Source organism: Pomacea canaliculata, linkage group LG1 (assembly GCF_003073045.1).
Source record: "Pomacea canaliculata isolate SZHN2017 linkage group LG1, ASM307304v1, whole genome shotgun sequence".
Lineage (NCBI taxonomy): Eukaryota > Metazoa > Mollusca > Gastropoda > Architaenioglossa > Ampullariidae > Pomacea > Pomacea canaliculata.
The window spans coordinates 12,217,538-12,240,711 of record NC_037590.1 but is presented as its reverse complement, the minus strand read 5'-3'; the positions used below and the strand labels follow the sequence as shown (position 1 = coordinate 12,240,711).

Here is a 23,174-nt window from a genome sequence, read left to right as displayed (position 1 = left end):
AACTTACTTTCTTCTACTTGTAATTTTCTATTTTCCATCGCAATCACTTTGTGTAGAACGACGTACTGAAGTAAAATCAAAAGTTCAAAGAACAAACCATCTTTGACCGGCAATCGTGTCGTTGAGTCGTTCACAATAATTTTAGTATTCGTATTCACTGTAAGAGAGAAAAAGAAAACTTGTATTTACAGGCAACTAATTAAATCAGGATGCTAGAAACTTAATTCCACACACAGTTTAAATTTCATGATCTCCAGGCTGGGGAAATATACATACATCATCGTCTGCTCGATAGAAACGTCTTAAAGATGACGTCATCTAGTGAAGAAAAATCAGAGCTGTGAGTTTTAGTTTCGTACTAATACTAAATGTAGACTTTCGGGAAACAAACTCGTTTCTTCTTATCGTGGACGGTTGATGACTGCAAATGTCGGTCCTTATGCATGACTATACATGCAAGGTGGTTTGGACATGTTACTGAGGCACCTATCTCTGTCTGCTCAGACATAAAACCAACAGGAAGCTACTGAATTCTTTTGCAAGCTACGTTTTATTTCAACGTCAGTGTTTCATTAACTGCTCATTTCAGTAATGAGTGTCGTTAGCTCATGTCTCAGTTTGAGTTTACTTACTTTACAAGATTTCAACGTCAGAAAATGTCAAAAAATCTTTCATTGTCCGTTATTGCGCTTAACTATTAGCAGGATGATCATTTTTCCACACACAAAAATCTTAATATTTGCATTTCCTTTAAAAATGTTTTATTTCCTTTTCTGAATAAAGAAACATTTTTAATACGTCTTAACTACTAAATAACAAATTTAAAATATATTAACAATAAACTAATTTGTATTGAAAAATGCAGTTTTGTTATCTGAATAGCGCCATGTACTAACACTAGCCGTAATTGTTTTTAAATACATTTCAATGAAACAAGTAAAACTGGAACGAGCTGACACTTAAAGAAAGGCATTAAACCTATTTAGATTTCCCGTTTCCTAGAAACACTGTGCGCAAAACAATTTTATAACTTTTAATCAAATGTTTTTTGCGAAAGCTTAAGCTATACTTTCAGTCTCGTCATGACATTTTTCCTACCAGCTTGTTAAAAGCATTGTATATAATTCTTTAAAACAGTTTACAAAATTTCAACGTCAAAAGATGTCAAAACAATCTCTTCCATCATTCTTTACTCTGCGTAACAACTGGAAGGCACACAATCTTTCCACAAAAAGTTTCTGAATATTTACGCTTCCTTTAAAATGTTTTATTTCCTTGTCTGAGTAAAGAAACTGTTCAAATCCGTCTTAACTACTGAATAACGAATTTCAAATATATCACAATGAGCTACATTGAAAATGTAGTTTTCTTATCTGTCTGTGGGAATATATAGATATAGATATACTTCTTACTTTGAAATAGTTCAGTGTCCAGCGCCATGTGTACGAACACTAGCTAGAATTGTTTTTAAATACAGTCCAAAGAACCAAGTCAAACTGAAACTTGCTAATACTAATAAAAAGAAAGGCATTAAATCTATTTAGATAATCCATTTCATAGAAACGCTGTGCACAAAAACAATTTTAAACTTTAAAACTAAATTTTTTTTTATAGATAAAACTCGATGTATACTGTCAGCCTTGTCAGTACATGTTTCCTAGCTGCTTGTTTAAAAGCATTGGATTTAATTTGATTCTTTAAGACAGTGTTAAGTTATAGAAACAAGTCTTAAATATGTAATTTAAGAAATGTTATATTCTTCGGTGTGTACTTGTGATATTTTAAAAAGTAATAGTCTTCATCCGATAAGACAAAAATATTTAAGGTATTATTTAGTCTGTTGTGTTAGGCCAGACTTTGAAATATTTCGTGTTAATACTGTTTCTTACAGTACTGATGGACTTATTTTATTCTTGTCCACATCCCTTCATTGGCGTTTGGAAGGCGTTGGACCTTACGGTTGTGCGTACGGATCGACTGGAAATCCTTCAGCCTCGGTGGAAGATCCTGCCTAATCGACTGAAGATTCTTCCGGATTCACATTCCCATTTCATAAGACTCGCGCTCCACGGACAAAGAAGTTCTTTCAGTGGGTGGTATTTTGCGTGCCTTGTTTTTCCTGTCCTGTGCAAAAGATCATACAACACACCATAATGTAAAAAATGTTGTGATGTGCATAAAAATAAAATTATATATAAAGGTCAAGAAAAATAGAATAAGCCTGATGGTTTCTGTATAAAAAAAGAGTGAAAGAAAAAACTAAACCTAAGAAACGCAAATACGAGTATGTTGTTATATTTGTTGGATGTGAGACAAGCTGGAATGTTTATAGGATCAGAACTTACCATGCAGGAAATGCACCAGCTGATTGGGATCCAGAACAGTGCTGTCAGAAACACGACAGTCATGACGAGGTTAGTCTTCATGGTCTCCACTTTGAAAAGACAACACAAATATTTGCTTCTTAAAGTTCTGCTATGTAAGCTATCATTTAAAAATATACAGTCTACGTCTTCACAAATAAAACTGATTTAAATTAGTCCCAAGGTAACATTATGACGATAATAGCAAGGAAAGTTTTTTTTCGTTAAAGAAAAAGCAACAAAAAGATATACGTGTACAATGTCTGACACGTTCGTAGCAACTGGTGGCCAGCGGCAGGAGAGGCTTTTTCTTCCTGTTTTGACTCTTCATTTTCTTCTTTCCTACTGCTCAATCGACAACTCAAAGCTGCTTGAGTTTTACAAAATTCTATTTTTATTTTTTCAGCCTCTCTCCTAAACATTTTGCCAGCATCTAATCATCTCTCGCAGAAACAGAAGTAAAATCAAAAGAGAGTATTTTCACTTCGTCGCTTAATTTAGATGTTTTGGGGTCTCAAAGTACATTTAAAAATATTTTATACTTTTATAATTATAATTTAATGCATTAAAGGCTCTAGAAAATATGTGTCCCTAAAACTATTGCTTTATTTTGGAGAATGAAAATGAAATTGGTCTGATTGAATCTTCTGTAGTGTATCACAAACAAAAACCACATCGAGTGGCTTAACTAAAAACTAAGGTGACACCGCTGTCCAGCGCAGGAGTGAGATTTGGCACATGTAAATGATTCCAGGTGTAAAACGAGCACTCTTCAGGTAAATATCTCATCAACGACTGTGTGTAACGAGCTCCAAATTACAGAGTTAGTATGTTATTTAGGTATCTATTCATATCTGTGTTTAAAAAAAAAACAAGAACACTTCAGTATGGTTTTAAGAAACACCGGTCTGCGAACTTGCAGAAAAGAATACAGGTCCATGTCAGTTATCATATTTTAATGGCAAAAGTTTGTAACAGGACACCCACGTTACTGAGCCGTTCTAAGACTTCCGGGCTTAAGAGAAAATATGAAGATTGAGGCGATGTTATCAGATCGAATAAATATCAGGACTAGACTGGCAAAGTGTAACAATCAGTCCCTGATAGAAAGTAGAAATAGATACACTAAACAGACCAAGGAACAAAATGTTTAGACAACATCAAGTAGTTCACTGGCCTGCATCCAGAATACAGCAAACACTTGAAGGGAACCATTGCAAAGGTGGGAATTACAATAGAGTACAGCACAATTTAGTAAATCACATGGGCAATTCACACACACACACACACACACACACACACACAAACGAACTACAACATAAGTGACATTTGGTACACTGCATAAGGTCAGCTGACGTTGACACAATATCACAACATCAGTGGAATCAATCACGTGGCTGGCACGTAGAAAATGGCGATAAGATCGATCACTGCCCAGTTACACCCTCCACATACAAACAAGGGAGAAACTGAAGCCACGAAGGACAGATGATTGTGCAGAAAATAAATGTGACATTAAATGGGATAAACCATGTGCTAAGACTTTTAAACACCACGAAAAAAACATTAATATTGCTCACAATTACATACAGAATTATAGAAAAAGAAAACATACAAGCGTCGTAACCAGGATAAGTATTTGAGTGTCTAATGACTCCTTTTCATAAGTCTTACAGTAAACTTAGAATTTAACACCTGAACAGAAAATTTCTGTAATTTTCAAAAAAATATCAATAAAAGGTTTTTCACATTTTTTGGAAAAAGAAAATCTGGCGTGTACCAAGAGTGTCAAAATCCAAATTGTTGAAGAACTTGAAAAGCCGGACAGTATAAAGGCCTTCCGATGGAATACACACTCCTTCCTGAAAACAGACAAAAAAATCATAAAAATGATTCCGATCTCACGGTCTTTTAAGGCAATCTTCGTAGATTGATATCATTAATCAACACAAAATCACTTTGCACGACTCACTTCGTTGCATTCACCGTTGTAGCAGCGTTGTCCAGGTCTAAGGGTTTTGTTTGTAGGGAAACACGGACCATTTGTATTGTTGTCAAAGACCTCCAGACAGCAGCGCTTGCAGGCTGCAGAAGCTGGTAACAGACAGAATGAGTGCTGCATGAGCTGGCCGAGAAACACGATACGCGAGACTAACCTTAACTAACTAATGTAGGTAACATGGGGGAATGCCATCTGAGCTTTGTATTGTTTCCTAACATTTTCCCTACAGTCCTCAGTATTTCATCCCTTGACTCGTACCAGTCGTTGGAGGGAGCGTCTGGATATACACGGCAGCTGACAAAGCCCTCCTCTTTTGGGCCACAGCGAGCAGATCCTGCACAGGACGACCAGTCCCCTCGTTCACGTTCTTGCCCTGTCCACCGCACGCTAAACACCCTCCATTGTACATTAAAGGACAGACTCTGACAAGGTATCGTTGCGAGCTACATGGACAAACCCACTGAGGTTTATAATGTAGCTCCGTGGATAAACCAGGCAAACCTACCTCGCTTCACTGTTGCAAGGAGGGATTCCTGAAGTCCTACGCGTGTGGTAAACGGCTTTCGTATAAAGTCATCGGTTTAAATGTTCTCTGTACGAGATCAGGAGCAGCCTCCTAAAGAATGCCTGGATTATCGTTTTCGCATCATTGATTCCTTTTCATATCCGTCAGTCAGTATCAGCTCTACGTGGGCTTTGTATAGACTATACTTCGTAGTAAACCTAATATTACGACTTCGCCAGATCCTGTCGAGCCTAGCCATCGCCTCTGCTACTGTCGCGATCATGAAGCAGATACTTCTCGGCAGGTTGCTGTCTTTGGAGAAGGTATCTCCCAAGTACAGTGATACCTCGGTTCTCGAACGCCTTGACTTTCGACCAAATCGGTATTCGACCAGGAAATTCGAGAAAATTTTGTCTTGGAATCCGAACAAATATTTGGAACTCGAACATCCGAACGTCCGAGATGAGCCGAGTTGAGCCGAATGGCGTTCATTCGGCCCAGCGCGCCTTGCTTGCGTCATCAGTGTGAGTGCAGAGAGAGAGAGTCACGTTTTTGTGGAGAGAGTCACGAAATGTGTGCAAAAATGGGCAGAAATCGCAAATTTTGTTGAATAACATCACCCTGATAAAGTGGTAGCAAATAGAGCAGTTAACATTTTTAATGACAATGTTATGTCCACTTTCCGCAAAATTTTGCAAAGGAGAAAAAAACAGCAAACAATTGACAAATTCTTCCGTAAAGAAATCAGACAAGCAACTGCAGAGCAAGATTCTGATTCTCCTCAGCAAAAGATACAGAGAACAGAAACACCCGAAGAGCAGTTAGTTACCCTCTGTTTTTATTGAAGAGGTCTCCCCTTCAAAACAATAACCATCCCCCTTCCCTCCTCCCTCCACATTCATTCCCTCCTGCCATAAAGTTTGGTACAGGTACAGTAAATGAAACACAATTTACTGTACTGTACTGTGCATTTTTTTTGGGTTTTTTTTTTTGTTTTAATAAATACACTTTTATTTCTTATTTCTTGTTGAGACTTATGTTTTTCTACATATTATATACAAACTAGGCCAGTAAATAGGCATTTTCTGGGGCTTGGAACGAATTAATCCAGTTTCCATTATTTCCTATGAGTTTCATTGCTTCGGTTCTCGAACAATTTGGTTCTCGACCGTCCTCCCGGAACGAATTATGTTCGAGAACCGAGGTATCACTGTACTTAAAACTGCTTACCTCTTCGAGCCGTACCTGACGTATCCCGTTCATAAAGATCTCTGCTTTTCTATTGTTAATGAGTATTACTTTACTCTTTGCAATGCTAGTCTCCATTTCATATGCAGGGCTCACACGGGACTGACCACACTGGAAGTACCTTCTGAGGATCATTTAAGGACGTTTTCATGGCATGCAGCTATAACTACAGGTCCTTTTCACTAATATTATCACATATTTATAAATGAAAGAAAGAAACTGGGGCACAATTTTATTAGCCATTTTTATATCAGAGTTTATAAAGAAAGTTTCAGCTTTATAGTGGTTCGCGTTCTTATTTTTTTCTTTATGACGTGTGCTTTTAAACTAGCTTCAGCCATAAAAGCAATACCCTGTGCTTTTTGTCCTTCTACATACAGTCTTTGAAATCTGTGGAAACTGATAATTTTAGCTTTCCATCCATGGTTACCTCGTTCGCTGCCTTTCCACGTATTGAAAAAGTGTTCCCTTGGTAGTTAAAAAATTGCCTCTTATCTCTGTTGTCTACGCACGCAAACCAAAATTCTGCCTGAGTTGGAGGCAAAATGTTTCTTGTTACTGCAGTATGGTCAAATCCACATGCAAAGTCACTTTTTTCATGATACGTGAAATTCATAAAAGTTGAGAAACTCTTAGTGACAAAAATGAACCCAAATCAATATTGTCGGGAGTTTTGATTATCGTTAGGTGGAGGCAAGAAAAAGTTTACTTTAAGAACATACCAGAAACAGCTAATAAATAACAATAGTCATGGCATAACACATCAGTTACTTAAGTTTCTCTCGCGTTAAAGTCATACAAACTCTACACATAAAAGTTAATTCTACTATTCCACATAAGTTTCAACTTCCATATTCCACAGTCTCTCAATTGGGAACCGCAACTGGTAATAACAACGTCCCAGACTTGTGTTCCAACGCAAACAGAATAGCAAACGATCACACTTACGTTCAAGCCAAGTTCGTGTCCGACCACACACACACACATACATCCCCTTGAATTCTCTCCTTTGTTTGTACCGCCAGTATTATCCACTTGATGATCCAGTGGCTAATGAGTGCTGGCTAATCAGACACTTAGACTGACGAGGACGATGTTACCACACCTATAACCCTTGACAGGTGGTGCTGGCTGTCAGACACTTCCCTGATGATGACAACGTTCCGACTTCTATAGTCCTCTCTGTTCCAGTCTAACTTTGCACTGCTACACTTTTTTCAAAGTAAGTTCTATATACTGTAGTTCTGATTTTTTCTACAAACTTGCAGTGTAACTTTTGTGAGATATGCAGCTTGAAATATTGCAAAATCATTAATTTTTTAGGTGGAAAATAAATGATTTAGGGGTATTAAAATTACAAAAGCTGTTATTTCTAAGCTACTGGAAAGAGTGGGTTTAAATTCAAAACACTGATATAAACACGTTAATTTTATGTTTATTATGTTTACTTGTAGAGGAGTGGGAGGTAGTGGTTAAAAATGAAGAGTAAATATTTAATACTTGCTGGGGACACTCAAACTTCTTAGTCAACCCAAACTTTTGCTTGATGGTGATGAGAGAAATAAAACACACAAGCTCAGTCTCAAGTAAACAATAAGTTAATAACTGCAAAATTTGTGTGTGAAATACAGTCAACCCGACCCCTTTTGATTAAAGTGAGTGCTACTTTTACTTTCATTTTCTTGACAAATATTTTCCGTCACCTTTTATTGTGCTTGAAAACTGTTGAATTTCATTAATAAAATTTACAGGCATTTCCGCCAATCTTCGCTGACTTACTTCAATATGTACACATCAATATACATTGCGAAAGTTTGCGAATGCGATCACGTCACACTGACAACTGCCACCGCACGGCTAGACGATTTTCGTGCCGAGTACCAACTGTCATCACAAAATACTATTATTATTCCAATAACATAAAACAAAGACATACTCTTAACACATGACGAATATCTGCTATTTATTGTGATTTAATAGTAATATTTCTTTTCCTGATAGTCCATGAAATACTTTGAATTGAACAAAGCGATTTTTGTGCAATCGCCCACATTCCACCGGCAGAGCGGCGTGTGTGCCGATGCCTATTATTATCATTGTATCTTTATGTTCTTGTACAGTAGGCGAGCTTGGTGTTAATAAAATTAATTCTCTAGGCACTATAAAGATCTCACCGTCATGATCACACATGCAGGCTCTGTAGTGCCGATTATCCTTTTCTCCCAGCTCCTTACAGTATGTGGTAATACATCTGCCGTTAATACACTGGCCTCTGAAATAACAAAAACAAAACACTAATAACGAATTTTGGGTGTATTACATTCATCTTCTTCTTCTTTTCTTTTATTATTGCTTACGTTTTGTTACAAATATTACTATTTTAGAGATTTTAGTGGCTCTCGCGAGTGACATTTCTCACTATCTCAATGCTTGAATCCTTATTTCTCTGCCTAATGTTTCGCACACACGGGGCAGAATAGAATAGCCAATGTTTCGAAGAAACTTTATGATGTGCCAAAGCCTGGTCATTACTGGTGTCACTATTGCAATTCTATTTGGATTTTTGCAGTTTATCAGCCATCTTTGATGACATAGCTCCCAAGTAAGTGATACAACCAAACTCCACTGTTCTTAGTCTACAAAGAAGTCTGATTTGCTGTGCAATTGTGTAATGTTTATGTCTCTTTGTTCTTGCTATTTCCATCCAAAATGCAACTCATTTGTCAGTCTGTGAGTGAGGTCTAGAAGATTGTTGTTAGTGACTATCACCAGATCGGTTGCACTGCAAAGCGCAAACTAACTTGATACATGTCTACAACCAATAAAGAAAATCATGGAAGGTTTCTTGCATAATGTTCTCCAAGATAAAGTTGAGCAGTACAAACGACAGAGGGCAGATTTAGCAAAGCCAGCAGAGTTTTGAAAATAGTTTTATTCTGGTGTACAGCATGGTACCGTATAGCACCTCGGTCACTTGTATCAAGCTCTCTTCTATTGAATAGTCTCATGACATGTCATCCCTTTATGACAATAAAATGTCATTTTGAAGCCAATGATGCTGTACTGTGGGTTTCTATCTCTATACATTTCTCAGATTTATAATGTTAATTTTAAACACTAATCACACTATTAACTTTAATACAAATATTAATGTATTTTTTAAAACCTCATAATAAAATAAGAATTATGTATGCAAAAAGCGGTACAAAAGACATGACATACTCTCCACGACAGGCTATTCCATTCTCTTTTGGCACAGCAGACGGACAATCAGTGGAAACACCACTCATCAACCGTCAAGGAAATGTATGCAGGCAAAAGTCAAACACGAAAATGTGATCAGAAATAACTGCAAATATGTTTTGCTCACAACACACCACTGCTTCGTCGTAAGAATCAATGTGCAGAGGAAATCAGACAAATAGATAAAAAATTATCATACATGAAAACTAATATTTGACTTATAATATGACATAGACATCTGCGGGTACAGGGTGAAGGGTGAGGCGTTAGTTATCATCAAATGTATAGTTGATTAAACAACAAAAGGATACTCGCATTTTGCGCTTTCCATACACGGAAGTTCAAAGTTAGATTCACAATTAGTTCCTTTTGGTGCGATTTTGCAGTCTTTACAGCACGGTTTGTTGAAACCACTGTAAACGCCCAGAACAGAATGAGTACTTCAGATGCCCTGTTACTGATTGTTCTTTTTTTAAAAGGTACAAGACGCAAGGGTTGCATGCCATAGTGGTTAATGTCACTGTTCACTGGTATGCGAATAACTGAACCCAACCGTCTCATTTCTTCTCTTACCTTTCGCATTAATTGATACGTGCTACCAGCAACTGATGCGTGACCAGCGTAGATGTTTTAAGTACTGGTCTCAATGAAAATTATAGAAACTCCTGAAATACCAGCTTGCATGGGAATGAAATTAAAGTAAGCTGGAATATTATCTAATATGATCGAAATGTTAGTACGTGGAGACACAAAACACTAGTTTACCTGCATTGTGCAGATTCTCTGAGATGACAAGTTCTGCTACAACATTTATCTTGGTTTTTCACGACGCTCTCTCCTACGTCGCATTCTTCGTTTTTGTCTAAGATACCATTGCCGCAAGCAGCATCCTCCTTTGGCACGCACTCTCCTTGCTGCAGATAGAATGGAAACTACACCAGTAGAATTATCAATATGTTGCGACCTTTACACGCGACCTCTAGTTTAGTCAAGTTTTCAGTTATGTATCCTAGATGAACATCCAGATGTCTAGATAGCATGAGTAAGACTAAACACTATACTATTTGTTTCTTCTGCGATGTTGATCCATGGTCAAACATTCAGCATTATACACATTGTACACTTTTTCACCAGAGAAGTAAAACGAATTTTAATCTCCTCACACCCTTCACTCACTTCATTGCATAAACCTTTGTAGCAGGGTTCTCCAAAGCCAAGAGACGTTGCAGTTGGTATACATTTGTTGCCAAAGACCTCCTTACAGCAGTATTTGCAGGCATTAATATCTGTGTGAAATGACAGACAACATAAGTAAAAAATTGTTGGCGAAGTGCGGCACCAGTCGCCTTAGTATCAATTAAATTCTTATGACCTACCAAATTACAATCTTGACTCCTATCAACAACTTGCCCATAAAAAAATATTGTTATCTGCTAATATTAAAACCCTTTCAGGGTAAAATTCCATCATCGGAGAACGTCATAGGATTTATATTCAAGGATTTATTAGCGGGTTGTTACGATTTATATTTTACTGTTATTCGTGCTACGTTATGTCACTTTCGTTTGATACAGTTTTATTGTGAACTGTCATTATTCATTAAATCCATTTGGTAAATATCGGAGATCTTAGTATCATTCCAAGAGCCCCTGGGAATACTTTTACAACGTGCTTTCATATACCTGTACTATACTGACAGACTATTCACTTGGCAATCTTTAGGCAGTCTTATAAAACTGATTTGAAAATTGCTATTTTCTAGCTAACTCATTCCTTCCTAACATCGCAAAGAAAAATGTAAAGAGTAGTTGGCGATTACCCTGCGGTGAATTATAGTTACTATAGGCAGAAGATGCAATGCAGCACCAGCAAGTGTGCTCTGTGAGGATTGACTACAATTAAAGGTGCTGACTAAAGTGGACCTACATGAGAATCACGAGAAGTTTAGCCCTGCGAGGTGTACATAAAGGCGGAGCTGACACGAGACGTGCTGGAGACATGATCAGTAGCGACACTACAGAACAAAGGAAAGACAGCTTCCGCCCACGACTCCACCCTGTAACCTACTGTAGAGGAGTGCAGCTGTGGTATTTCGTTCAGACCACTTCAGCAAAGTACATCTGCCAGCTTTCTTCCTACATCTGCTTGAGTGTGTGGTAGCACGTTTACTACTCACATCATGTATCCGCTACCACTCTGTTACAAATTAAATACTAAACAATTCTATTTTTAATGGGACAGTAGTGTAAATTAAATACTAAATAATCACATTTAATAGAACAGTAGTATAATTTAGATCGCAATACTAATGCATCAGTGAGTGGCAAAAGACACTTGTTTGCACAATTTTACAGCCTCACCATCTTGGCACTGGCATGGTTCGTAGGTCCTCCTGTTGATTTCTTCAAGCACTTCACATGGGGAAATACACTTGCCTCTAAAACACACACGACTGACACAAGAAAAAAATCAAAATGATCAAGTTGCTGACTCCTGGGATAATCCGTTTCATATGCACATAAATCAATCTACATAAAAGGTCACAATGACCATCTATTTTATTAATTCGATAATAAGTCACCCTAATTTTTATCGTCAGCATCATCCTTACTTCTACTCTCTATCCTCGGTGTTTGCTGCTCGCTGTCATTATTTGTTGCTTGTTCGTTACTTTTCTTCTTGTGCTTGACTCGATATGAGGTCTCATATCACACTGATATAAAGCTGACTATCCCTTTCCATGATACAACATCAGTCAGTCGTCCTTTGACCGGTGTCTGTTGTGTGGGGAGCACATGCATAGACGCGGTAGCTGACAGGACCTACCACTCTACTGTGGACGATAGTCAGCAGTCCTATCTAGCTTAGCTACTACTGCTGGTGCTGTTGAGATCACGATGCAGATAATTAGCTGCCATCTTTGGACAGGGTGACTCCCAAGTATCTGAAACTTCTTTTGTCTTCAATATGTTGCAGATTTCAGGGTTACATAAAGATTTCTGCTTTGCCGCAGCCACTGACCATAGATTCGCTCCTTTCATTCTCCATTCCATATGCCTATGTCATACATTCCATATGGGAATGGAACTATGATGGTCGTGGAGGGTTTCGAGCATGATATTCTCCGAAAAGATATTAAACAGCTCTGGTGATAGAGTACATCCTTGATGTACGCCTACTGTGGTACGAAAGTAAGCTTCTATTTGAAGCCAGCCTGTTCTACAGCTAGCAGTTCCTCTGTAGTGGTGCTGATTCTGTTCTGTACAATATTCAGCATGACTTTGCTTGGATAGCTGATAAGGCTTATGGTTCTGGCACTTATGTAGTTCTAGCACTGTTTGCTGTTGATAGGGGGTAATTATTGGTCTCCGCAGATGGTACGATCTGGCTTTTCTTATCTCTCTTCAAAAGCTCCTGGACTATTTTCTTTTATGTTTCCAGTGAGGGTGTCGACATCACATTCTACAGGTTTTCGCGCGGCAAATTTTCCTTTAACTGTGGTCTTGAAAACTTCTGCAACGTTTGAGTCTTGCAGTTTCTCAAGACTAAAGCGAACACAGGGGTGGAGGGTGATGGGTTGTTTGAGAGTTGCTTCCCTCTTACCTTCAGGTTCCTTAGAACAGGGTCATGGTCGATACCTATATCAGCGCCTGGACACGTACTTGTCTAACTTTGTTGATACTGGATTTGAATAGTCTCGACAGCAGGAAATAGTCGATTTGAGTATGAACCTATCCATCTGGTGAGTGCCGTGATCGCTTTCTTGTCGTGGTGTAAGGTGTTGGCGAAGGTGAGTCTCTGTCTCTGCTCAAATTCAAGGACTCTGGTACCGCTATCGTCCGTTTCGCTAAATTTGCCCACCTTCCTGCCTATTGCTGGTAGGCGTCTGGGCGGACCTGTGCATTCCAGTCACCGAGTACGAGGATGTCCTTTATCGGAACTCCCTTCACAACCTTGTGTTGTTGTTGGTAAAACTCCTTCACTTCGTTAATTCCATGCGTGGAAGTTAGAGCGTATACTTAGACCATTGTGTTATTGTGGGGCTGAGCCGAGACACGTATGAAGATCAGCCTGTTGGATACGGGTGTACAGCTGATGACGTCTCTGGCGACCTTGTTGCGTATGAAGGCCACGCCGTACTCCTGTCTAGCATCCTCCCCACTGTACTACAGCTTGTCATATGACAAACCCACAGGCATTAATTCAGGTGACTTGTGAACGAGTGATTGAATCGTTTCGAACAAAGCAGGACAACTTTAGATATAGCTTCTTTAACGCCTTCATATAATATTTTTGTACGAAATCATTGACAAAGAAAAATGAGTAAAATCTTACTAGAGGTTAAGAGGTTAAGGTCATAAAAGCTTTAGATGTGACCTGTTTTAGCTACTTAATATGTTTTAGCTCCTTAATAATCAAATTATGAGAGAAACAGTCGAAATCGCTGCCCACGGATTCTGCTTTGCACACCACAGGTTGTAATTACAGAATCATTGACGTGACATTGTTTATTGATTATTTGTCATTCTCTTCAATTTGTTTGCCTCTTGACCTCTGTCTACACGGCTCTTCATAATTCCGTCGCACATGCTGCGCAAATCCTGTTCTTAAGGACGTCTGTTTGTTGAGGTAAAGGTGATTTAAGAGATCTAGACCAGGTGGAATTGATACTAATCCCCAACTGTTTTGTATGTCTATATGTATATACATAACACAACTAATGCCTAGGTTATACATACTTGTCTGGGCAAACGGAGCCAATGGCTACAGGGACAGAATAAGGACAAAAAAGTCCAGAGCCACTGATCAGCGGTTAAGGTCTTAAAAGAAGAAAGTAGTTTACCCAAGCTCTTTGTCATAATGCTATATATGGAGAGAGATTTATAATTGACAACAGGTTTCTGTGAAATCTTCATACTAATTATATATTTTTTCTTTATATCTTTTTGCTGTCTGGTCACCACCAAACATGCCTTTGGTGTTAGTCTGTTGGTAATGTCATTGTTACTACTTACCATGAGATCTATTTGTAGGTCTACAACCGTTAAAAGGGTCATGGAGAGTTTCTTGCAGAATGTTCTTCAAGATGACGTTGAACAGCACTTACTAGGTCACTTTTGCACTACAGTAGGCGTGCGTCAAGGATCTCGCTTCCACCGGTGCTGTTCAATATCTTCTCGCACAACATCCTGCGTAACACCCTCCACTACCATCAAACTTCCATTTCCATTGGTGAAAGGCCTACACATTGCATACATCTGTTAACAGGTACTCACAGAGAACTGCAAGACCTTACCAATAGACTGACGTGTACCTCGATAAAGGGAAAAAAAGTAAACTGTCACACACAAAATGTTGATACTTCATAATAAAATTATTTTCATGATTTACTTGTTAAATAAAACTCAGTTGGCCTTAATAATCAAACATTGCTCCTACTTCACTTATGAAGCAACAAAAAAACCCCTAAAAATAGAAAATTAAAAAAGGATACTCGCACGTTGCACTTTTTATACACTGTTTGTCGGGGTCTCTTTTACATTTGGTTCCCGCTGGAGCAGCTTGGCAGTTTCGGCAACACTGACTGTTGAAATCACTAGAAACGTCAAGAAAAACATGAAGAACGATACTGCATATTACATTTTGCACTCGTACTTTTATTATCTTGCTTTCATAAAAAGATAAAGGATGCTGGTACAGACATCGGGTGTTTTGGAAATGGGGAATTGCAAGACACTTCACAAACCAACTTGCCTGCAGCGAGCGTTTTCTCTGAGCAGACAGATGCTGCTGCAGCATTTGTCTTTGCCCTCCAGACCGTCTGGGCCTGCATCGCATTCCTCTAGAAAATCAACGACTCCATTGCCGCAAGGAATTTCGTTTTGAGCACTTTCTGAAACATGCAGTTAGCAAGAATCATTGCTTCTCACTTATTGTTTTTTCTTCTGTCGAGTATTTGTCGATTTTAAAGCGTAACTTAAATCCTTTCAAATGCTGGTATCTACAGCGATGTATTGAACATCTCATAGCTTATCACTCTTGATTTAGGCCCTTAGGGAGTCATTCTGCTTCAGCTACCGCAAGACTTAGATAACATTTGCAAAATAAATGTCTGTCTACCCTTTTATAAACGTAAAAGAATGTTATCTTTCCAATGCTTCAGCTTTTCTTTGATTTAACCGTTCACTCAATTTAAATAAATGCAGCTAGTGTTTCAACTGGTGGAAAGTCGATCTGCAGCCTGCGCTTTGCTAACGACCTGAACCTGTTCTAACAAAGAACTGCAAGACCTTACCAACAGACTGACAGACAGTTCGAACGGATATGGAATAGAGACCAACACTGAAAAGAACAAAGTTATGTTCAGTGGATACGACAAAGCAGAGATCTACGTGAATGGGGTACAGTAAGCAGCTTCAAGCTTTTTTTTCCTACTCAATGAGCATTCTTCTGAATGGATACCTGTGTAACGATTCGCGATTGAGACGAATCTAGTTAGATTCATGTTTATTTTTAACTCTCCCTGTGGTCAGGGAAGAGCAGTCGCGCGAGCGCTGACGTAGCTCTGCGTGACGATTCTTTTGCGTCATATAGTGAATGACGTAAATCAGCTTAGCACAGCGTAACTAGGGCGACGGTAGGCAATGGAGAGCCATGTAGTACTCATGATTGGTTGAGAGAGTCTCCAAGAAAGACTGTTGGATGGTCGTCCTAGTTACCTGGTCGCTAGGGGTGCCTGATTGGTCAGGAGGGGAAAAAGGTCGAGTTAACTAGTTGATTCTAACGGTTCTCGGGACAGACGAGACCAAGCAGTTGGAGAGTGCAGAGCTCCGTGGTCAGTGAACAGTGTGTGGTTAACTGCCTGCAACGGAGATCCAACGTTTTTCCAGTGGAGTATTATCACGTGTATTCCGAGTGTGGTGTAGTAATCAATTCGGTCGGAATATAACATCTTCGCCGATACGGTTTTAATCTCTCCTTAGCTTCACGAACTGCGTGAAGTGATTCACTGGATTAACCTGCTGGTCTAGTCAGTGATCTCGTCAGCGCCAAGCGTCTGAGAAACGTTAGGAGGAGGTTGACGCTGGAGGGGGTAGCGTTATTTTATTTTGTTTCATCTTCATCTCATCGTTAGTTAATTTCATAAACATTAAATGTGTTAATCGTTGGCCGGACCTTTTTGTTGAAAAAGGTGAAAGAGTGCGGCGAGCGTGGTTTACATGCAGATGTTTACACGCGCTCGCAGACACACTCTTTCATAAAACGTTACAAACTGCGCATTATAAATTGACATCATCATCATCATCATCATCATCATCATCATCACATCATCATCATCATCATCATCAAGTACTTAGGAGCCATGAGATAAGGTATACTATCTAGTACAATCTGCACAAATTCCTGGTAGCACCGAGCCTGGTGTAATGTTTGTACGCCGTTGTTTCAACCAAAGTTTTCTTTCATTCAAAATTTATAGACTCTATTTACTAAACAAGAGAACAGTCATCAAAGAGTGTGCTTCATACAAACATATAATAATATGCTCGTTTTAACAGCTTACCTATAAAGCATCGCTGGCTTACCGAACTCAGCACAGGTGAAATAGAGTCTATGCTGCATGGCGAAAAGCGCTGAAAATTTGTAAAAACATATTGCAACTAAAACAAACAGATCAGATTTTAACAAACCTTGAAAGATTTTACGCCATTATCGAAAATACTATAATCAAAGAGCTACAACATAAAAAGATATAGGTTTTAGAAAAGGGTCTTGAACCTAAATACAGATTATGGTCTGAAGAAATCAAATAATATTTAAGTAAATACTGTCGACTGCATTCAATTAATCAACAATTATTATTACAATGATATCGTGCAATTCTAATGTCTTCATTTCAAAACTTTTGATAAAAGACACATTTTTAGTCATTGAAAATATCAGAGCAAGGACACACAAATTACTGGACTAATGCCACAGATGTGATTTTTACAGGACATACAACATACAAATTGCCATGCTAATGAACACATGTGTGGTATATGAGCCCAAAACTAAGTGGCGGGTGGCTTATCTGTGTAGTAGGAAACGAGGAAGGTGCGGTGCAGTAAGGATGTCGAGTGCTTCTAAGTTTGATCTTGCCGTCGATTGCACCATCACAAAACAGCGAATAAAACGCAAAATGTCGAATGTAATAATTTTATCCGTAAAAAATTATTAGATAAATAAAGAGTTGTCTGAAGGTGATGTAGACCTTACAGTTAGAGAACTAAGCTAACATAAGTGAAAACACAATATTATGGTCATGAATTAGTTTTCTGATGAAGTGTATATAATGTGGATTGTGGGTGTGTTTTGTACAAGTGAAAGCAGAAAAGAAAAACTGTCGTAATAGGTACTTAAATTAGATTGCACTCGATGATTTGCAAGCTGTAGTCCTTTGCAGATGATTAATAGAGAAATGTTTCTTCTATAGTTATTTCCCATTAAGCAAGTGAGAGGATAAAAAGTAACAGTATTAATAGGATTACTATTGACAGACAAGTGTTTACATTATCATGCTTTAGCCACAATTCTCATTGTAATCTGTTCACTAAGCAGATATAAATTTTAATAGCCAGTGTCTGGCTTTACATGTAGGCATGATTGTCTTTTCTGCTGGTATGCTGGAAATTGCTTCAGCTTGCTCGATGCATATATCATATTTTTATTTACTTCTAGTAACTTGAATCTGGTAGGAGGATAAAGAGCAAATTTAATGATGGACAAGACCTTAGGCGATTTAGTGGAGATCATGTTTCTCTCTGTAATGGTCTTTTACAAGATACAAGATACAAGATACAAGATACAAGACATCTTTATTGTCTATAGTCGCAAGAGACATAGAAATTTTTCTTTGTTGGGAGCTCCGAAAAAAAAAACCCTATAAATACAGCCTGATCAGTTGATCTATGGAAGGCCTTGTTGTAGCTGTCTGCTATTTGAGCGGCGGCATCCTTGTTGTCAGGTCTTTTAGGGAGAATAACAAGCATGAACAGAGAAATGATGAAGCTATTACGTAATGTGTACTAAAGATGATCGGTACTTACTGATATTACTAGCGATGATGATTTTGAAATTTTGTGGGGGCTTTCATTACACTTGTTAAAATGACTGGAACATATTCTAAAAGCTTGTTTTATATAGGGGGCGCCTAGCGCAATGTCAATGTAAACTGCATGTCATGTGACCGCCGGCCATCCCTGTTTGGCGCGGCAGGCCTCAGGCTGTTGACACTGACAGCCGCAGTAATTGGTGTCTTTCAACCTCCCCCAGCCAATTATTTTTCCCTAACCCCTTCCTAGCTTAAAAAAAAATAAAGAAAAGTATAGCGCAGCAGGTTTGTGACACAGTGCTGCGGGGAATTTAGTGTGCTCAGTGGTCACCACTTGTGACTGTCGTAGTCGTACGTTGTGTGGTTTCTTTCTTAGTATTTTAATCCACACTATGTGTAGCAAGAAAAGAAAGTGGTCGGACGAATATGAACAACATGGATTCACGTGTATTACGGAGCGTGATGGGAGTCAGCGTCCTCAATCTGCATGAGTGCAAATGCAAGTTGAGCAACTCGAGTCTCCCACCGGCAAAACTGAAGGAACACTCAATCACCAAGCTGCATGGAGATGAGGAATACAAGACACAACGCTTGCTGAATTTCAAGGTGAAAAGAGCCAGATTCGATGAAAGGGCCACTCTGCCTGCTCTGGATTTGTACCCGAACAAACCGACCCTCGCCGCATCGTACGAAAGTTGCTTACCTGAATCGCAAAGCACGGACAAGGCACACATCGGTGAAACTCTCGACCAGCAGCGTTAAAGATGGCGAATCTGATACTCGAACAGCGCGATAAGGTAAATTATACCAAATCCTCTTTCAAATGACATTCCTAGTGCATGATAAAGTTGGCTCAAGTAGTTGCAGATCTCATTTCAAGTCGGGCAAAATTCAGCCTTCACTGAACGAGACCACAGACGTTTCTAACCTAGGCAGCTTGCTGTGTTGGTTCGCTATGTATGACAACATATCAAAGAAGAGTTTTTATTTTGTAAGCCTCTTACAACAACTGCTAAGGCAGCCGATGTGAAGAAGCTTGTGGAGGACTTCCTCAGAGACAACAATCTTTCATGGGATATGGTTTCTGAGGTTTGTACGGACGGAGCTCCAGTCATGCTGGGAAAAAAGTCTGGTTTTGGTGGCCAGTAAAAGCCGATGCACCACACATCATTGTTACGCATTGTATTCTGCACAGGCACGCGTTGGCAACAAAAACCTTGCCTCGAAAATGGCAGAAGTTTTACAAACTGTAGTGCAAATGTGTGAACTATGTGCGAAATAGTGCTGTGAGGCACCGCATCTTCAGTGAGCTGTGTAAAGAAATGGGTTCTGAATTCGAGGTACTCCTGTCTTGTATGATGGGCGCTCGGTGTGTTCCAATAACACTGTGGATCTCCACGCCGCACTTGTCCTGCACATCAGGGTGGTGAAGCAAGTAGACCTGAGTCCAGCAGATAATTTTAAAACCCGTATCCATGTCGCCTACACAGTTGTCGAAGACTACCTTAAGGAGATTAGCATCTTTAAAATATACTTTATAATCTCACACTTGCAGCAAAATTGTTTTAAACTGAACAAATTCGAATATGTATTTATTGTTATGTGAGGTGATCCTGGCTGCCTGTTACGATGATGTATTTCTCTGATGTAGGCGCCAATCAAGTTGTCCGCTATATCTCCTCAAACCTGCGGTAGTGCTCGTGTACAAAAGGTTTAATAAACTCCTTTAGCACAAGCCACATGTTGTCCACAAGGCGTTGCTACTGAAGGTAATCTCCATGTAGGCATCACAGGTAAGGCATGATAGTGACTACGCCACCCGCTCCACAGTCATTAACAATGGAATCCACCAACATCAGGTTATTTCCATGACATTGTCATCATGAGAATTTCCACTGCAGATCAGTAACTCAAGATGAAACCTGGGTTCATTACTTCCAACCTGAGTCGAAGATTCAAGGCAAACAGTGGACACGCTGTGCTTCTCCATCCCTCAAGAAATTCAAGGGCAGCGTAGGTTGGCAAGGTGACGGCTTGTGTTTGTTGTGATTGTGAAGGAGTAAACAGGATAAATATCTTATACCAGACGACATCAATGAGGCGCAGATATCAAAGATCTAAACTTCACAAGTAGCAACCCGCATGGTCCGTCAATCAAACAATCAAAAGCAGCATGGTTTACATGGTTTACAACGTCGAAAAAGTTTAAGTGTCAATAAAGAAGTTTTATAATCCTGTTAAGTCAAAAACCTAAAACAAGATGGAAGCGAAGAACAGTACACAGAATCCGTCGGTGAATGAAAATATTGATTGGATGAAACGATGCAGCACAAGCAATGAGGAACAATCCAGAACAGATGAGAACGACACAACAAATATCACAGATCGATTAAATACGTTAAAAAGCGAACAGATCCATTGACAAAAAAAAACAAAAAAAAAACGGTAAAGAGCTAGTTTTCTCCATCCAGTTAGGAGAGGGACATCAGTCTCTTGAAACCTTATTTTTATTGATGGTTTTATGGCCATTCTTCTCACTGTTGTGAAATAGTTATGCCTAGGTGGGTGACTGTTTTGTTGCAAACTTAGCAAAATTATCACCCTCTTCATTTCCCTTTATTCCTATATGGGATGGAACCTAGAGGAGTGAGAAGAAGACGACGTTCAGCCTTTAAGTCCCTTAAAATATAAGTCACCAAAATTTCTTCATTTATATATAACCGTCCATTAAAAACTTAGTTGAACATAGCCACATATTTCATGTGTACTCAACGTATTTTCCGTTTCCCTCGTAACCACGCCTCCTCGAGGAATTTCCTTCACTTTTCTTCACCATTCTTGCTGTTTCCATTAGCTGTCACGTTATCACAGTTGATATATGGAGGAGTCAGAGCAATTTTGCTCGTATAACATTTAGAGATAGAAAAAGGCATGAAACCCGGTAACAGCTATTTTACTGTGTTGATCTGGCTCCCTAGTGGAAAAGGCATATGCCCCTACTCATACTTAATAACAAGATACCCAGATATTTCCCATTTACTTGTGCTGCTAAATCAAGCGCTGCATGGGGTTATTTATTTATTAGTTATGTCAGCAACATTTAAATAAAGCAATTTCTTGGTAATAGGAGGTTTTGGGCACAAACCACATTGAATAAGTGGATATGATGTCTAGTCAGCTCACTGGTTAACTACAAAATATATAACCAATTATAACAAATTAAAACAGACATAAACATAACCTATATACGTACAAAGTTATTCGGGCTGGATTTGTGGTGATGAGGACGGGTACATGATGTAGCGACCACCTTGTGCGTCGCTAGGAGCACATTCGCCTTCTGGATCGTGTGAGGAACCCCAGTTGTGCCCTGTCTCAGCAGTAAGTAGAAATGTTACCAGTCGTATTGTTGTAGGACTGTACTCACTCTGAGAGCACTATACTTACCTAAATACTACAGTAAAACCAAAATCAAATCATAACTGGGAAGGTCTTCAACGGAGGGAAACTCAACCTGTCTACTTTCATTCCACGAACCCTGACTTCCAACACCTGGAAATTGAGGTTCATTGATTTAATTGTTGGAAAAAATAATTATAAAATCCTTATCATAATAATTTTCTTTGTCATATTTCGCCATTGTTATGTTAAAGATTTGTAAGGGCATTCACTTTCCAGGAAATAGCACTCCATCCATACGTGTAAACTGGTAGACAACGCATTATTTATACTTTAAGCGTCTTTTATGCAAAAAAGTTGCAACAGTGCACAAACAATCCTTGACAAAAATCGTATTTTTTACAAGAACGTAATTTCTGCAAAAGGTCATTAATTAAGCACAATAGGGTGATTTTATCTGGAAAACAAAGAGAAACCAGAGACAGTAAGTAGGTCAGCCACAACCCATCTCGCCCCAGTCATATCGACCTCCTGCCACCAACCCAGCCATGACAATATCGTCCTCCGTAAAACGACAATGTCCAAAATGATCGACAGCGATTCAGCTTTTTATATTAAGCCTGAAGCTTTAAAAGAACTTTTAAAGACGACGTTCTCTTCGAATGTCAAATAAAAAAAAAGAAAGTTCATAATTTTATGTCGGATGTCAATGTAATCACGCTCTACGAGATCATGCTTTCTACTACTCAAGATTAACAAAACACGTATACCACATTATGTTTTAGCTTAAGACTATAATTTTTCGCTATCACATCATTCCAGTTTGTTTGTGTCATGCATCATATTGCTCACCGAACTCTTGACAGTCGCAAATCCAGTAGAAGGGTAGAAGGAGGCGTCAGCATGAACAGAGAAAATTTTCATGATGTACACTCTATCACAAATTGTAATGTGTCCTTAATAACAGAAAGGAGATCGACCACAAAAAACCTGTACGAAATTTAAATTATAAGAGAATGAAAACATTTTTTATTTACTAAAACACATAGAATGTAATGAAATGGCAATATTGGACTGAAAGAAGACTACCAATGAGTTAATAAACTTCTTTGAGTTAGCATAATATAGTGTCTCCTTTTAGAGATCGTTTTAACTAAAGTTCTCGTGACATATTTGCTGAAATTCTATAAGCTAAACATCAATGTTTGTAAGTGTGCGAGCAGTTTGTATCAGTGAATAATATTGTTTATTGTCCCAGTTTTGCTCGTCCCAGATAAAGGGGTTACAAAACTTAATAATTATTAGCATAGATCTCCTGTA

At 38.7% G+C, this 23,174-nt stretch overlaps 1 protein-coding gene across 1 annotated transcript; it reads right to left on the bottom strand.

Annotated features, from left to right (window-relative positions):
• Positions 1 to 1,864: 1,864 nt before the first annotated feature.
• LOC112560031 (neurogenic locus notch homolog protein 1-like) lies at positions 1,865 to 22,778 on the bottom strand. The gene is made up of 16 exons (XM_025231629.1): positions 22,707 to 22,778; positions 21,709 to 21,825; positions 16,926 to 16,995; positions 15,116 to 15,254; positions 14,856 to 14,957; positions 14,101 to 14,163; positions 11,722 to 11,813; positions 10,538 to 10,647; positions 10,127 to 10,275; positions 9,673 to 9,774; positions 9,341 to 9,403; positions 8,293 to 8,390; positions 4,336 to 4,457; positions 4,144 to 4,225; positions 2,346 to 2,434; positions 1,865 to 2,124 (listed from the first exon to the last, which is right to left on the bottom strand). Exons 1-16 carry the CDS (start codon positions 22,776 to 22,778, stop codon positions 2,038 to 2,040), a joined length of 1,557 nt encoding a protein of 518 aa, XP_025087414.1. The 3' UTR covers positions 1,865 to 2,037.
• Between the last annotated feature and the right edge of the window lie 396 nt (positions 22,779 to 23,174).

Excerpts from the sequence above, each read along its gene's own strand:
- LOC112560031 (XM_025231629.1), bottom strand. The coding sequence starts at position 22,778 with ATGAAAATTTTCTCTGTTCATGCTGACGCCTCCTTCTACCCTTCTACT. Across the intron at positions 11,814-14,100 it reads GGCTCCGTTTGCCCAGACAA|TCGTGTGTGTTTTAGAGGCA; the intron begins GTATGTATAACC and ends TTCTTGTGTCAG. Across the intron at positions 2,435-4,143 it reads TTTGGATTTTGACACTCTTG|TGGAGACCATGAAGACTAAC; the intron begins GTACACGCCAGA and ends GTCTTTTCAAAG.